Here is a 16,080-nt window from a genome sequence, read left to right on the forward strand (position 1 = left end):
TAACCTCAGCGTTTGTTGCCTAAAGCTGGTATAGTGATCATATACGGAGAGGAAATAGTATTTCTGTATACATGTATAGATTTCTGTACATTGTGTTTTTATTTTAACAAACATACCGGCAGAGAGGAGAATATCTGTATGAGTGTAAAAGCTTTTCATAAGAAAAAGGACCTGTGGACATCATGGAATAAATATAGGTGTGCCTTAGTTATTCTAGATGGCAGTACACACTTTGTTATATAGAAAGCTAGACCTGTATCATTTACCTGATCGATGTCACCGAGGTGCCCGTGGATGTCCTGGCAAAGCTCCCGGAGCAGACTAACTGGGCTCTTGAATAGAGAATGCATACTAAACAGAAGAGTCATTATTCCTTTACAGAACTGGACATCATCTATGGAAAGAAGGTAAATCAGCATTAAACTTATGTCCCACTTACTGACACACACAACGTGTATGCAAGTATGAATCTTTTTGTTTCACATAATGTGTATTTGACTTGGCATTGGTTTGAGCATAGCGTCTCATAACTCGTGTTGTTGGGAGACGCTGCACCTTCTCAATATGAGTCTCAATCTGACTCCCTGGCATTCATTTGTCTTTTCCTTTCATAACACTGGTGCTGCCACACTTCGCCCTGTCCTCTAAGACATAGGGGGAGATGTATTATAGAGACACATATCGTGTTTACCGGAGTGAGGGAGTGAAAAAGTAAAAGCCACTATCACATTTTTAATTTTGTATACATATTTATTTGGTAGGACAGCTTACAGGGATAGTATGTCCTATCCGTTTTCACTCCACTCAAGATGGCGTATTGTACAGTACAGTGAAAATATTTTGCAGTTACTGATACTTCTTAGGCTGACAGTACAAATACAAGCATCCAAATGCCACCCCTAGACACGTGCCTCATGTTCTCATGTTCCTAATGGGAAATTCACCACTGTACATGATGTCCAGTGTTACATATGATCCAGCCAGATAACAACGGTAAAAGATTTTCAATGCACTATATGATCCAATCACACGGCAATGTTGGCTTGGTGTCAGAGGGTTGGGTGAATCTACAGTGTGTGTGGACTGTGTAGAGGGAAAGCAATTAAATACAACAACTTATGGAGGTTATGTGAGAGGATCAGGATTTTACATGAATGGGTGAATTATCAGGCATACAATGGCCGCGGTTAATTGTATCGCCGGGGACTATCCTATTAGCCCCGATGCGGGGCTGCTCCCCCTGATGTCGGCATTTATCGCTGAAGCATAATCCAAGATAAGCGGCTGCCGGATCAGCGATATCACATGGGATCGAGGACTTATCCCTGATAACAGGTTTTTTATCACGCGACCTCAGGTCCGTTTTTGCCCAATGAAAATGGGCTGTAATAGGATACTGCGACAATGGCCATCGGTCATTAATCTTGATATCCTGCCGTTTTCACCAGGCGAAAAAACGGATCGCGGATAATAGGATATCCCCCAGTGAGGCTAGAAGTCAGTCTTGTACCAAAAAAAACTCCTGTATCACTGAATGAGAGCAGGTAATGAGGTGTAGAAGTTGCAGAGTGAAGGGATCTAGTTGGGAGAGATTATGAAATAACCAGAGATGTATGTTGGTGTCGTTTGGTGGATAGCCTTTAATTTAAGGAGTATTTTATATTGAATTAATTAAAATACAACGTAGGGACTGATAGAGGCGTAGCAGAAAAAGAAAAATAAGATTTTACTTACCGGTAAATCTATTTCTCGTAGTCCGTAGTGGATGCTGGGGACTCCGTAAGGACCATGGGGAATAGACGGGCTCCGCTGGAGACAGGGCACTTTAAGAAAGAATTTGGATACTGGTGTGCTCTGGCTCCTCCCTCTATGTCCCTCCTCCAGACCTCAGTTAGAGAAACTGTGCCCGGAAGAGCTGACAGTACAAGGAAAGGATTTTGGAATCCAGGGCAAGATTCATACCAGCCACACCAATCACACCGTATAACTTGTGATAAACTTACCCAGTTAACAGTATGAACAACAACAGAGCATCAGATCAACCCTGATGCAACTCTAACATAACCCTTATGTAAGCAATAACTATATACAAGCATTGCAGAAGCAGTCCGCACTTGGGACGGGCGCACAGCATCCACTACGGACTACGAGAAATAGATTTACCGGTAAGTAAAATCTTATTTTCTATAACGTCCTAGTGGATGCTGGGGACTCCGTAAGGACCATGGGGATTATACCAAAGCTCCCAAACGGGCGGGAGAGTGCGGATGACTCTGCAGCACCGAATGAGCAAACACAAGGTCCTCCTCAGCCAAGGTATCAAACTTGTAGAACTTTGCAAAAGTGTTTGAACCCGACCAAGTAGCTGCTCGGCAAAGCTGTAATGCCAAGACCCCTCGGGCAGCCGCCCAAGAAGAGCCCACCTTCTTTGTGGAATGGGCTTTTACTGATTTTGGCAGCGGCAATCCAGCCGCAGAATGAGCCTGCTGAATCGTGTTACAGATCCAGCGAGCAATAGTTTGCTTTGAAGCTGGAGCACCCAGCTTGTTGGGTGCATACAGGATAAACAGCGACTCAGTTTTCCTGACTCTAGCCGTTCTGGCTACATAAACCTTCAAAGCCCTGACCACATCTAGTAACTCGGAATCCTCCAAGTCACGAGTAGCCACAGGCACCACAATAGGTTGGTTCATATGAAAAAATGACACCACTTTTGGCAGAAATTGCGGACGGGTCCGCAATTCTGCCCTGTCCATATGGAAAACCAGATAGGGGCTTTTATGTGACAAAGCCGCTAATTCTGACACACGCCTAGCTGAAGCCAAGGCTAATAGCATGACCACCTTCCACGTGAGAAATTTTAATTCCACGGTTTAAAGTGGCTCAAACTAGTGTGACTTCAGGAAACTCAACACCACGTTAAGATCCCAAGGTGCCACTGGAGGCACAAAAGGGGGCTGAATATGCAGCACTCCCTTTACAAACGTCTGAACTTCAGGTAGAGAAGCCAGTTCTTTTTGAAAGAAAATGGATAGGGCCGAAATCCGGACCTTAATGGAACCCAATTTTAAGCCCAAAGTCACTCCCGACTGTAGGAAATGAAGGAAACGGCCCAGCTGGAATTCCTCCGTAGGGGCATTCCTGGCCTCACACCAAGCAACATATTTTCGCCATATACGGTGATAATGTTTAGCCGTCACGTCCTTCCTAGCCTTTATCAGCGTAGGAATAACCTCATCCGGAATGCCTTTTGGATCCGGCGTTCAACCGCCATGCCGTCAAACGCAGCCGCGGTAAGTTTTGGAACAGACAGGGTCCCTGTTGCAACAAGTCCTGTCTTAGAGGCAGAGGCCATGGGTCCTCTGTGAGCATTTCTTGCAGCTCTGGATACCAAGTCCTTCTTGGCCAATCCGGAACAATGAGTATTGTTCTCACTCCTCTTCTTCTTATGATTCTCAGCACCTTGGGTATGAGAGGAAGAGGAGGAAATACATAGACCAACTGAAACACCCGCGGTGTCACTAGTGCGTCTACAGCTATCGCCTGAGGGTCTCTTGACCTGGCGCAATACCTCTTTAGCTTTTTGTTGAGGCGGGATGCCATCATGTCTACTTGTGGCGGTTCCCACCGATTTGCAATCTGCGTGAAGACTTCTTGATGAAGTCCCCACTCTCCCAGGTGGAGGTCGTGCCTGCTGAGGAAGTCTGCTTCCCAGTTGTCCACTCCCGGAATGAACACTGCTGACAGTGCTCTGACGTGATTCTCCGCCCAGCGAAGAATTCTGGTGGCTTCCGCCATCGCCACCCTGCTCCTTGTGCCGCCTTGGCGGTTTACATGAGCCACTGCTGTGATGTTGTCTGACTGAATCAGCACCGACCGGTCGCGAAGCAGGGTCTCCGCTTGACGTAGGGCGTTGTATATGGCCCTTAGTTCCAGGATATTGATGTGAAGGCAAGTCTCCTGACTTGACCACAGACCTTGGAAATTTCTTCCCTGTGTGACTGCTCCCCACCCTCGGAGGTTTGCGTCCGTGGTCACCAAGACCCAGTCCTGAATGCCGAATCTGCGGCCCTCGAGAAGGTGAGCACTCTGCAGCCACCACAGGAGAGACACCCTGGCCCTGGGGGATAGGGTGACCAGCCGATGCATTTGTAGATGTGATACGGACCACTTGTCCAACAGATCCCATTGAAAGGTCCTCGCATGGAACCTGCCGAAGGGAATGGTCTCGTATGATGCCACCATCTTTCCCAGGACTCGCGTGCAGTGATGCACCGACACCTGTTTTGGTTTTAATAGGTCTCTGACCAGTGTCATGTGCTCCTGAGCCTTCTCCATCGGGAGATAAACCCTCTTCTGGCCTGTGTCAAGAATCATGCCCAGGAAGGGCAGATGAGTCGTAGAAATCAACTGCGACTTTGGAATATTTAGAATCCAGCCGTGCTGTTGTAACACTTCCCGAGAGCGTGCTACGCTGATCAGCAACTGCTCTCTGGACCTCGCCTTTATGAGGAGATCGTCCAAGTATGGGATAATTGTGACTCCTTGCCGTCGCAGGAGCACCATCATTTCTGCCATTACCTTGGTAAATATTCTCGGTGCCGTGGAGAGACCAAACGGCAACGTCTGGAATTGGTAATGACAATCCTGTACCACAAATCTGAGGTACTCCTGATGAGGTGGATAAATGGGGACATGAAGGTAAGCATCCTTTATGTCCAGAGACATCATAAAATCCCCCCCTTCCAGGCTTGCGATGACCGCTCTGAGCGATTCCATCTTGAACTTGAACCTTTTCAGGTATATGTTCAGGGATTTTAAATTCAATATGGGTCTGACCGAACCTTCCGGTTTCGGTACCACAAACATGGTCGAATAGTAACCCCTTCCTTGTTGAAGGAGGGGAACCTTGACCACCACCTGCTGAAGATACAATTTGTGAATTGCAGCTAACACTATTTCCCTCTCTAAGGGGGAAGCTGGCAGGGCCGATTTGAGGTAACGGTGAGGGGGCATCTCTTCGAATTCCAGCTTGTATCCCTGAGACACAATCTCTATAGCCCAGGGATCCACCTGGGAGTGAACCCACTTGTGGCTGAAATTTCGGAGACGCGCCCCCACCGGTCCTAGCTCCGCCTGTGGAGCCCCAGCGTCATGCGGTGGATTTAGTGGAAGCCGGGGAGGACTTCTGTTCCTGGGAACTAGCTGTGCTGTGCAGCTTCTTTCCTCTACCCCTGTCTCTGGCAAGAAAGGACGCACCTCAGACTTTCTTGCCTTTTTGTGATCGAAAGGACTGCATCTGGTAATACGGTGCTTTCTTAGGTTGTGAGGGACCATATGGCAAAAAAATTGACTTTCCAGCCGTAGCTGTGGAGACCAGGTCTGAGAGACCCTCCCCAAACAACTCCTCACCCTTGTAAGGTAAAACCTCCATGTGCCTTTTTGAGTCGGCATCGCCTGTCCATTGCCGAGTCCACAGGACCCTTCTGGCAGAAATCGACATTGCATTTATTCTAGAGCCTAGTAGGCTAATGTCTCTTTGAGCATCTCTCATATACAGGACAGCGTCTTTTATATGCCCCAGGGTCAGCAATATAGTATCCTTATCCAAGGTATCAAGTTCCTCAGATAAGGTATCTGTCCATGCTGCTACAGCACTACACATCCAGGCCGACGCAATCGCCGGCCTTAGTAAGGTACCTGAATGTGTATAAATGGACTTCAGGGTACCCTCCTGCTTTCTATCCGCAGCATCTTTTAGGGTGGCCGTATCCTGTGACGGCAGGGCTACCCTCATGGATAAGCGTGTTAAAGCTTTGTCAACCCTAGGGGAGGATTCCCAGCGTAACCTGTCCATTGGCGGGAAAGGGTACGCCATAAGCATCCGTTTGGAAATGTGCAGTTTTTTATCTGGAGATTCCCAAGCCTTTTCACATAACTCATTTAGCTCATGTGAAGGGGGAAAGGTAACTTCTTGCCTTTTTTCCCCATACATATAAACCCTCTTGTCAGGGACTGGGGTTTCCTCTGTGATGTGCAACACATCCTTCATTGCTATAATCATATAACGGATGGCTTTAGCCAATTTAGGCTGTAACTTTGCATCATCGCAATCGACACTGGAGTCAGAATCCGTGTCGATATCTGTGTCAACAATTTGGGATAGTGGGCGCTTCTGAGACCCTGACGGCCTCTGTGACATAGGATCAGGCATGGACTGAGACCCCGGCTGTCCTAAGGCTTCAGCTTTATCCAACCTTTTATGCAAGGAAGTAACATTATCATTTAAAACCTTCCACATATCCATCCAATCGGGTGTCGGCGCCGTCGGCAGCGACCCCATTCATTTGTTCCCGCTCTGCTTCCACAAAGCCTTCCTCGTCAAACATGCCGACACAAGCGTACCGTCACACCACACACACAGGGGATGCTCTTTTTGAAGACCGTTCCCCCACAAGGCCTTTTGGAGAGACAGAGAGAGAGTATGCCAGCACACACCCCAGCGCTATATGTCCCAGGAATCACACAGTAACTTAGTGTTAACCCAGTAGCTGCTGTATAAACTGTTTTTGCGCCTAATTTATGTGCCCCCCCCTCTCTTTTTACCCTCTTCTACCGTGTTTCTGCAGGGGAGAGCCTGGGGAGCTTCCTCTCAGCGGAGCTGTGGAGAGAAAATGGCGCTGGTGAGTGCTGAGGAAGAAGCCCCGCCCCCTCAGCGGCGGCCTTCTGTCCCGCGTTTCTGTGTAAAAATATGGCGGGGGCCCATGCATATATACAGTGCCCAACTGTATATATGCCCACTTTTGCCAAGAGGTCTCTAATTGCTGCCCAGGGCGCCCCCCCCTGCGCCCTGCACCCTACAGTGACCGGAGTATGTGGGTGTAGCGTGGGAGCAATGGCGCACAGCTGCAGTGCTGTGCGCTACCTCAGTATGAAGACTGGAGTCTTCTGCCGCCGATTTCGAAGTCTTCTTGCTTCTGTCACCGGCTTCTGTCTTCCGGCTCTGCGAGGGGGACGTCGGCGCGGCTCCGGGATCGGACGACAAAGGGTGAGATCCTGTGTACGATCCCTCTGGAGCTAATGGTGTCCAGTATCCTAAGAAGCAGGACCTATCTTCAGTGAGTAGGGCTGCTTCTCTCCCCTCAGTCCCACGTAGCAGAGAGTCTGTTGCCAGCAGATCTCTCTGAAAATAAAAAAACCTAACAAAATACTTTCTTTTATAGCAAGCTCATGAGAGCTCACTAAGTAGCACCCAGCTCGTCCGGGCACAGATTCAAACTGAGGTCTGGAGGAGGGACATAGAGGGAGGAGCCAGAGCACACCAGTATCCAAATTCTTTCTTAAAGTGCCCTGTCTCCTGCGGAGCCCGTCTATTCCCCATGGTCCTTACGGAGTCCCCAGCATCCCCTAGGACGTTAGAGAAATCAGTCTAGCTGAAGTATTCAGACAGATCGTAGCTGTGAAAGTCTGGGTAGAGGAAGACCAGTGAGAATATCATTGCAGAAATCAATATGGGAGATATCAGGGCACAAAAAGCAGGCAAGTTTGTATCTGGAACAAACACTGCTGCAGTACATGGGGTGCAAATTCCTTTATTGTTTTTGCATGCACTGTAAATACTGGTTGCTTTTGCATGTAGCCTACACATTGCTGGACCAGGGGCATCAAGACCCCCCTCCCTCTGACACATGCAACCAAAAAGGGGCGGCATTTCCCAGAGAAACTGGGATGCCCCTGGAGACTCATCTGGTTGCACCCTGCTGGCTCCTGCACTGTGACAGGGTGTAATGTTGCAGTGCAGCACCAGGCTCCTGTCACTGAGTTGGAGTCTGCATTTTGGTGTCACACACCGGAGGGTGACACCCGGGTGCGGCATACACCGCTCCTAGTGACGCCTATGTGCTGGGAAGCATTACTTTTACACTGCAATTTAGATTTGAGTTTGGACGCACCCCTTCCATATCTAAATCTCTGCATATTTTATATCTCCCCCACCTGCAGTGCAGCATGGTTTTGCCAAGGTGCACAGTTAGTTGATCTTTTTATGCTTTTGCTCCCAACTGAGAATCAGGCCCACAGTGACAAATGCAGCAGAGAGGCCCAGGAGAATGAAGTGAGTAATGGCCAGTGATCAAATACTGACCACCTTATATATTGTAGTCCCTCTAGAGTGCTGACAACAAAAGTGGAACTGAAGTGGGTCCTTTAGGATGTGAAGCAATAAAGTGTGTGATGTGAGTATAGGAAAGTCTCTCAAGCAGCATGGAGAGGGGCATGGGAGCTGAGATGGGACAGTCATTTCAGAGTGTTCGGGTCAGAATTGTGTTTTTTATGAATAGATATAATATATGCATGCTTAAAGAATGATGGAAGATCCAGTAGAGAGATTATGGATAAACAGGGTTGACTTGTGACGGTATAGGACAGGCATGGCCAAACTGTGGCTCGCTAGCAGTTGTGAAAGTCCCAGCATGCCCTGCCACAATTTTGCTATTGTAGTATGCTAAAACTGTGGCAGGGAATGCTGGAATGTGTAGTTTCACATCAGCTAGAGAGCCACAGGCCTGGTATAGGATCAAGAGGAGAGGTCGTAGAGTAGGAAAATAAGAAGGGCGTACAGATGGAGCCGCTCTTATCTATAGCCGCCCCATTGCAAACGTGCACTCCTGGCGTGGAGTGCACATAGATGCTTCGCATTCAGAGCATCTCTGTCTGGGCGCGCGCGCCCGGATAGAGACCCTCTCCATTCAAGTGAATGGGGCACGCGCGCCTTACCAAACAAAGGCGCTCACTAGCGTGGCTCCATCTGCAGACACTTCATTTCCATTTGTTGGATCAAATGAAGAGAAGGTGCCAGAAGGTTCTAGGAAGAAATTCAACAGGTTGCTGGCTAGAGAGAAGAACACCATTTCATGAAGAATTAAACTTTATTTTTAAGTCTTACTAAGTTTATATACAGTTGTAACACTGTAAGGGTACAAGGTGCCGTTTCCTGGGGTAAATGGCAGCACGCAGCAGCTGAGGAATCACACAAGTCCAGTTTGTGGTACAACTGGCCCCAGACAGTTTTATTATACAGAAAATAAAACAAACACCAAAAGAAAATACCTTGCCTGTCCGGCACTAACTAAACACAAGATGTTCCTAACTATCACTAAACAAAAACACAGAGTTCTCCAGTAAACACTGTATAGCTCACTTGTATCAGGAAGGGTGTTTCTCTCACAGAGATCCTGCAGTCTTCCCAGGCAGTCTGCACACATTAATCAGGCTAGAAGCCCTATAAGGCTCTTGCACAGCTGAAAGCCCTGATTAGCCCTCTGTGAGGCCAAAGATCCGAACTGGGCCCAATGTCTGGAACTCGCCCTATCTCTCTCTCAGGGCCCTTATCCAGCTTTTCCAGCAAACTGAAAAGGTTCTAACAAAACAAACATTTTCCTAGAAGTTTTCATTTTCTAAAACATGTAAGACAAGAACCTGGGACAAACATACCTGCCCACAAACACTATCCCAGTGTTCTTGTCACATATCCCCCTCCCCTGTTTCGACCTAGGGGCCGGAACACTTGTTGCCCCCAAACAGAAGATGCGGGACAATGCATCTGCGTTGGCCAATTGTGTACCCGGTCTATGTTCGACAGTAAACTTAAAATCCTGCAACACTGGAAACCATCTAGTTAAAGGGGCATGATCTGTCACTAGTCTGAATTGTCTACCCAAGAGGTAATATCTCAAGGTATCAAGTGCCCACTTAATGGCCAAAGCCTCCTTTTCCACAATGGCATACCTTTTTTCATGCTCATTGAGTTTCCTACTCAAATAAATGATAGGGTGATTGTCCCCATCTCTGGTTTGGGACAGCACAGCGCCTATCCCTACCTCTGAGGCATCTGTCTGTACCACAAATTCTTTTGAAAAATCTGGTGTTATAAATACCGGTTGTGAACACAAAGCCACTTTTAACGCTTGGAACGCTTTTTCTGCATCAGGATTCCCATTTCACCATATTTGACTGCTTCCCTTTGGTAAGGTCTGACAACGGCACCACTGTGGTCGCAAAATTGGGAATAAACCGTCTATAGTACCCAGTTATTCCCAAAAAAGCCCTTACCTGTTTTTTATTCACTGGACGAGGCCAGTTTTGAATAGCATCAATTTTATTCAATTGGGGCCTAATCAGACCTTTGCCTATGGTGAAGCCCAAGTATTTGACCTCCTCCATTGCGAGGCAGCACTTCTTTGGGTTAGCAGTTAACCCTGCCTCTCTGATTGAGTCCAGTACTGCTTGTACTTTAACCAAATGGGACCCCCAGTCTGTACTGTGAATTACCACATCATCCAAATAGGCAGCTGCATATTTTCTATGGGGCCTCAAAATTTTATCCATCGCCCGTTGAAAGGTTGCTGGAGCCCCATGCAACCCAAAGGGTAACATCTTATACTGGTACAGCCCCTCCGGAACCCAAAAGGCTGTTTTTTCTTTGGCGCTATCAGATAAAGGTATTTGCCAGTAACCTTTGGTCAGGTCCAACGTGGTGAGAAACCTGGCTGTTCCCAGCCTTTCTATAAGCTCATCCACACGGGGCATGGAGTATACGTTAAACTTGGACACCTCATTTAACTTACGAAAGTCATTACAGAAGCGTATGCTACCATCGGGCTTCGGGATGAGAACTATGGGACTGGACCACTCACTGTTAGATTTCTCTATGACTCCAAGTTCTAACATGGTTTTAACTTCTTTAGAAACAGCTTCTCGCTGAGCTTCAGGAATCCTATATGGCTTTAAATGGACCCTGACCCCTGGTTCTGTGACAATGTCATGTTTTATTATGGTCGTTCGGCCAGGCAGCTCTGAAAATATCTCCCTATTTTGGATGAGAAATTCTTTACCCTGATTGTTCTGATCAGCTGATAATGTTTCTGACACCTTTACCGTGGGAAGCAACCGAGGTGAAGACACCGAAGGGCAAGGCTCCGCTGACAGAGACAACCTATCTTTCCAGGGTTTGATTAAGTTAACATGGTAGATTTGTTCGGGTTTTCTCTTTCCCAGCTGGTATACTTTGTAATTAACCTCATTCACTTTTTCCCTAATCTCAAATGGACCCTGCCATTTAGCTAGGAATTTGCTTTCCACAGTGGGTACCAAAACAAGAACTCTATCTCCAGGAGCAAATTCCCGTATCTTGGCACTCCGGTTATATACCCTCTGTTTAGCACTTTGGGCCTGTTCCATGTGCTCTCTGACAATAGGTACCACGGCTGCAATCCTATCCTGCATGTGTTACATGTTCAATAACGCTTCTATAAGGAGTGGGCTGTCCTTCCCACGTCTCTTTGGCAATGTCCAACAGCCCTCTGGGGTGTCTACCATACAACAAATCAAATGGAGAAAACCCCGTAGAGGACTGAGGAACTTCTCTGATGGCCATTAACAAGTAGGGCAACAAACAATCCCAGTTTTTCCCATCTCTATCAACAACCTTTTTTAACATCCTTTTTAATGTTTTATTAAACCTTTCCACCAACCCGTCAGTTTGGGGATGGTAGATGGACGTCCTGAGGTGAGTGACCTTAAATAATTTGCACAATTCTTTCATGATCCTTGACATAAATGGAGTACCTTTTTCAGTCAAAATTTCTTTTGGTATTCCCACTCTACTAAAAACCTGCACCAGCTCCCTAGCTATCGCCTTGGTTGTGATAGTGCGTAAAGGGACAGCCTCAGGATATCGAGTGGCATAGTCCATAATTACCAGGATATACTGATGGCCCCAAGCAGACTTTAATAAGGGCTCCACGAGATCCATGGCTATTCTGTCAAACGGGACCTCTATAATAGGCATGGGAACTAGTGGGCTCCTGAAATGGGGTCTAGGGGCATGATACTGGCATTCAGGACAGGAAGAACAATATTCAGACACTTCTTTATAAACCCTGGCCAAAAGAACCTTTGTAAAACTCTTTCAGTGTTTTTTTCTGCCCCTAAATGTCCTGCTGTAACGTGACTATGAGCTAAATCTAGTACCGTTCCCCGTTAAGGCTGGGAAACTACCAGCTGTTCCACCACATCCTCACCCCTTTTGACAATGTGGTACAAGAGCTCATTACAGATGGCCATGTGGGGATACGTAACCCTGTCACCTGGTACCACAGGTTCCCCATTAACAACCTTGACATTCTCTCTAGCCTTTATTAAGGTAGGATCCTTTAACTGTTCAGATGCAAACAGATCCTTCTTTACCTTCAGGCACGCTTTCAGTTCTAACTACTATGTCTCTGTTCCCAGCAAGAGGGTCCTCACTGGACTCCCCATCTGTCACTTCCCAAGCCAAACTAGCAAAAGGCAAAGGGTCAGAAAGTTCCGAAGACACACGTACATCCAAAAAATCACCGGTATTATCAACTGGCTCTTTACTTCTCACATCTGTTGATAACCGTGATTCCCAGTTTCCAAAAATGAGAAAAATCCCTCCCTATTATAGCCTCGTGCACCAAGGTGGGGACCAGTCCTACTTTAACAATTGCTGACCCACAACAAGTTTCTATATTCACTTCAGCAGTGACATAATGTTGGGTATCCCCCATGTATGCAAGTTACCCTAATAGGTATTTGCTGGACCTTTAAGGGGTTCACTAACCCAGCTTTCACGAGGGTAACTAAACTTCTTGAATCTAGCAAGGCCTCTACCCGGTTACCCTCTAAGAACACATCACACATTTGTTTTTTCAGCTCAGGTGAAAGTACAGGCTAACCTAGCAAAGAAAGACATTCTGCGACATTCAAAGGCAGCATCACATTGCATGGGTTCTTGCGTGACTGGGCAATTGGCAATAACATGACCTGGCACACCACACCTAAAACATTTGACCACACGATTATCAACCCGTTTGGGCAGCATAGACCGTTCTAGCCCCATTGGCCTGTCTCCAGGGCCAGTGTTTACAGTATCTCCAGCCTTGCGTTCTCTTAACCGCCCAGCAACGTTTTCCCACGGAACAGTCTTACCAGTCTTTACTGAAGGGCGCTGTCGAGGATCTATGGGTTGCTGGGTGGTCATCAGTAGTTCCTTTGCTGCCAAATACCTCTCTACCATGTCCACTAATTGGTCAGCAGTATCCGGGTGTCCATGGCTCACACACTTGCGCAGGACCACGGGCAAAGATCTCAAATAGCGGTCCATGACAACTCTTTCAACCATCTGGGGACCAGTTAATGTCTCTGGCTGTAACCATTTTTTTGTTAGCTGAATAAGTTCATGCATCGTACTGACAGCGTGACTCCCAGGCGAGTCAGGATCTCAGTCTTTAGTTTATCATAGTCCCGAGCCTCAGCAGGGCTTAAATCAAAGTACGCTTTTTGGGGCTCACATGACAGAAAAGGTGCCAGCAGACTGGTCCACTGTGCTTTCGGCCAGTTCTCACGCTCGGCAGTCCTTTCAAACGTGGTCAGGTAGGCCTCCACATCATCAGCCTCTGTCATTTTCTGCAGGAAGTGACCGGCCCGTATAGAACTAGAGCTGGTCGGAGCACTGATGGCCATATCTCCAATCTGGGCCGCAAGGCTCTGCACCACTTCTGTTAAGGCCTCTCTATCCTGACGCTGTTGCCTGTAAAGTTCGTCAATAGCCACCTGCTGCTGTCTCCTATTTTCCTCCATTGCCACCTGCTGCTGTCTGTTGGCCTCCTGCTAAACCGCTGTAGCTTGCAGCAAGGCTTTGAGCAGTTCCTCCATGTCGACAGACTTTTCAGGTGGCTTTGTAGCTGCTTTCACCCAGGACATATATCAAATCCTCAGGGCGAGTCTCAGTAACTTCACACTGGGCTGTATCTGCATAAACCATGGTTTTCTGCAGGCCTCATAAAGCTGCTGCTTTCACTTATGCACAGAACGGCATGCTCGCATTCTCCACCAAGTTGTAACACTGTAAGGGTACAAGGTGCCGTTTCCTGGGGTAAATGGCAGCACGCAGCAGCTGAGGAATCACACAAATCCAGTTTGTGGTACAACTGGCCCCAGCCAGTTTTATTATACAGAAAATAAAACAAACACCAAAAGAAAATACCTTGCCTGTCCGGCACTAACTAAACACAAGATGTTCCTAACTATCACTAAATAAAAACACAGAGTTCTCCAGTAAACACTGTATAGCTCACTTGTATCAGGAAGGGTGTTTCTCTCACAGAGATCCTGCAGTCTTCCCAGGCAGTCTGCACACATTAATCAGGCTAGAAGCCCTATAAGGCTCTTGCACAGCTGAAAGCCCTGATTAGCCATCTGTGAGGCCAAAGATCCGAACTGGGCCCAATGTCTGGAACTCGCCCTATCTCTCTCTCAGGGCCCTTATCCAGCTTTTCCAGCAAACTGAAAAGGTTCTAACAAAACAAAAGCATTTTCCTAGAAGTTTTCATTTTCTAAAACATGTAAGACAAGAACCTGGGACAAACATACCTGCCCTCAAACACTATCCCAGTGTTCTTGTCACAACAGTATATATCGGAACCTGGGTACACATTGAGCAAGGTTAATGAAGGATAGCGTGATCATGTTCCGTCCTTCATTAGCATACTACAGGACACTAGCGATATCTTCAGGTTTAATGTACAGCATATCAAACCAGACAATGCTAGCGACCGGGGGCACTTATATATAGGGCATACACAATGCCTAATATGCACCGTTTGAGTGATATGTAATCTGCTCCTCCGGATCAGACAACATATCACTCACTGTGTATACAAAATTCTCTAGTCTATACAACAACAGGGACTTGCACTGAATATTTTGTACATGTAATTTTCAGTAACATTCAGTAGAGGGTCATTCCATGAAAAGGAGTGAAAATGTCCTATTAAGTGACACTGTAAAAAAATTTTTAAATAAAATCTATAACTGTATCATTTAAAACCAGAACCATTGGGAAACCTTGAGGACCACGTTTGGAAACCTCTGTTATATGGTATCCCTCATGCCTTAAATTCTTTCTTTTTTTTTTTTTTACATTTTAGGAACATTGCTCAATGTTTACTTGATTTAATATGTTATTAACTAAATGCTTTCAATTTGTTTGCCCGTTAAGTTATAAACACACCTATGTTGCAGATCACCTCATACAGGTAAAATGATGATGTGTAATCCAGTTAAAAACACATAATGACAAAATGTATACACCTTTAAACTAAAGTCATTCTTACCAAAGTTAGTATCTTTACAGATTTTCACAGTCCACGATAGCATCTGCACAAACTACAAGAGAAAAACAAAGTTCTGTATTCCACCCACTACATGAATGAGGATCATTTATTGCCCTTTTCACTCAGAAAACATTTAAGAAAAGAGACACACAAAAGCTTGAGTAATATGTGAAGAAGGATATCTTTCAAGGCACATTCAAATAGAAAAAACAAATCGTATTCGTCCCTAATGACAGCATAGAGTTCTGGCCTGACAAGTGTTAGTAATAAATGCTAAAGTCGCAATACCCTAATCGTACATGTGACGACAGCAGGGTGCTGGGCATAATAAAGTAAAGTATAAGGGTATACTGCTCTTAAACGCCACCAGGTGGGTACTCTATGCATATATCCCCTGAAAACATGATATTGATCACTTGGTGGTGACTAGAACCCCAGCGAACAGTGGCACTACAAAGATTTGCACAGATATCCGTACATCACATTTTGTGGGAACTCCTCTACTAGCAAATAGCAAAGTTGTGCCAGAATTGCTGCTCTGCTCAGAGCGGCATATCACAGGAAAGGACTACATACAGTGAAACTAGGGCTGGGCACAGGGTGCCAAAAAGACTAATGTGATTATGCTCCATTTTTCTGGTAAAGTTGGTGATCATCATTCAACAGTGTATACAGATAAACTGTCTGCAGCCACTCATTGCAGGGTGTCTGTTATAACCAGAGAACTTAAGGATAGACCTCACCTAACAACAAACACCAATCAAACGAAGAGAAACTATCAAAGGACATCCCTACTCAAGCCACACCTTTGTGAGAAATGGTTAAGGAACAAAAGATCCTCCCGCAGTTTGTCTCATTTGTCTCTACTAGAGCAGCATTGGTT

The 16,080-nt window shown here is 46.4% G+C and overlaps 1 protein-coding gene across 3 annotated transcripts in view; it reads right to left on the reverse strand.

The window, feature by feature from the left end:
- The window catches only part of FANCI (FA complementation group I), a 297,155-nt gene that overhangs the window by 48,216 nt on the left and 232,859 nt on the right, over positions 1 to 16,080 (reverse strand). For all 3 annotated transcript variants that reach the window (XM_063925787.1, XM_063925788.1, XM_063925786.1), the window contains exons 28-29: positions 15,198 to 15,249; positions 267 to 394 (exon numbers count right to left, since the gene is read on the reverse strand). In XM_063925787.1, the coding sequence (XP_063781857.1) occupies positions 267 to 394; positions 15,198 to 15,249 (180 nt within the window). The remainder of the gene's footprint in view (positions 1 to 266; positions 395 to 15,197; positions 15,250 to 16,080) is intronic.

This window comes from Pseudophryne corroboree, chromosome 6 (genome assembly GCF_028390025.1).
Source record: "Pseudophryne corroboree isolate aPseCor3 chromosome 6, aPseCor3.hap2, whole genome shotgun sequence".
In the NCBI taxonomy this organism is placed as follows: domain Eukaryota; kingdom Metazoa; phylum Chordata; class Amphibia; order Anura; family Myobatrachidae; genus Pseudophryne; species Pseudophryne corroboree.